This window comes from Mesitornis unicolor, unplaced genomic scaffold, assembly GCF_000695765.1.
Source record: "Mesitornis unicolor isolate BGI_N332 unplaced genomic scaffold, ASM69576v1 scaffold41435, whole genome shotgun sequence".
NCBI classification, from domain to species: domain Eukaryota; kingdom Metazoa; phylum Chordata; class Aves; order Mesitornithiformes; family Mesitornithidae; genus Mesitornis; species Mesitornis unicolor.
In genome coordinates this window covers 18,886-19,565 of record NW_010184207.1, presented here as the reverse complement: position 1 = coordinate 19,565, position 680 = coordinate 18,886, and the positions used below count along the sequence as shown (strand labels likewise).

The 680-nt window shown below is 50.0% G+C and overlaps 1 protein-coding gene across 1 annotated transcript in view; it reads right to left on the bottom strand.

Annotated features, from left to right (window-relative positions):
* Positions 1-549: 549 nt before the first annotated feature.
* Positions 550-680, bottom strand: part of LOC104540556 (complement component C1q receptor-like) — a gene marked incomplete at its 5' end in the record, with an annotated part of 1,708 nt that continues 1,577 nt past the window's right edge. Inside the window, 1 exon segment of the mRNA XM_010184392.1 lies at positions 550-680. This exon segment is cut by the window's right edge and continues 24 nt beyond it. Within this exon segment, the coding sequence (XP_010182694.1) occupies positions 550-680 (131 nt within the window).

Here is a 680-nt window from a genome sequence, read left to right as displayed (position 1 = left end):
CAGCTGTCTGCTGTCAGGCAGGCAAGTGGGGGACTAGCACTTTGCTTTGGGGATGGCAAAGGAGATTGAGGTCTGTGGGGTCAGGGCAGGGAAGCTTCTGCTTTTGAGTGGTGACATTTCAAATACAGGTAAGGGAGACCAAATGAAAAAATGAAATCAACTCTTTTCCTTTAGGAGACAAATCAATACTTAGAATTTGCTATTTTTAAGCATGTTGAGGTTCTGCAGAGTTGAGGAGCAGCCCTGGCAGGCAAATTCAACCTTATCCCCTCTCTGCTTCGCTGCATTGTCCCCATTAACCCTTCTCTTGGAGGAGTGGTGCCCGGTTTATAAACCACAGGACAGATTTGGACTGTCCAGCCTCAGGGGAGGCACAGAGATCACTTTCCAAGGAGCCCCAGGACATGCAAAACCACACTGAACAGATAGCATCACACCACTCCCACACTTTTATTTTTTCTTTTTAAATTGCAAAAAAATGAAAATTAATTTATAATTAAAATATGCTGCTCCCAGGTCTGCCTCCCTCCCTGCTGCCCCAGGGGGCTGTTACCTGCGCTCGCTGCCTGCCCCATGGCTCTCCGGCTGCTCAGGCACCCAGCAATAGTTGTCCGCTGCATTTTTGGCTGGCCGCTTCTCCCGTTTGGCGGCCCCCCTCCTGCAAGCCAGCAAGGCCAAGG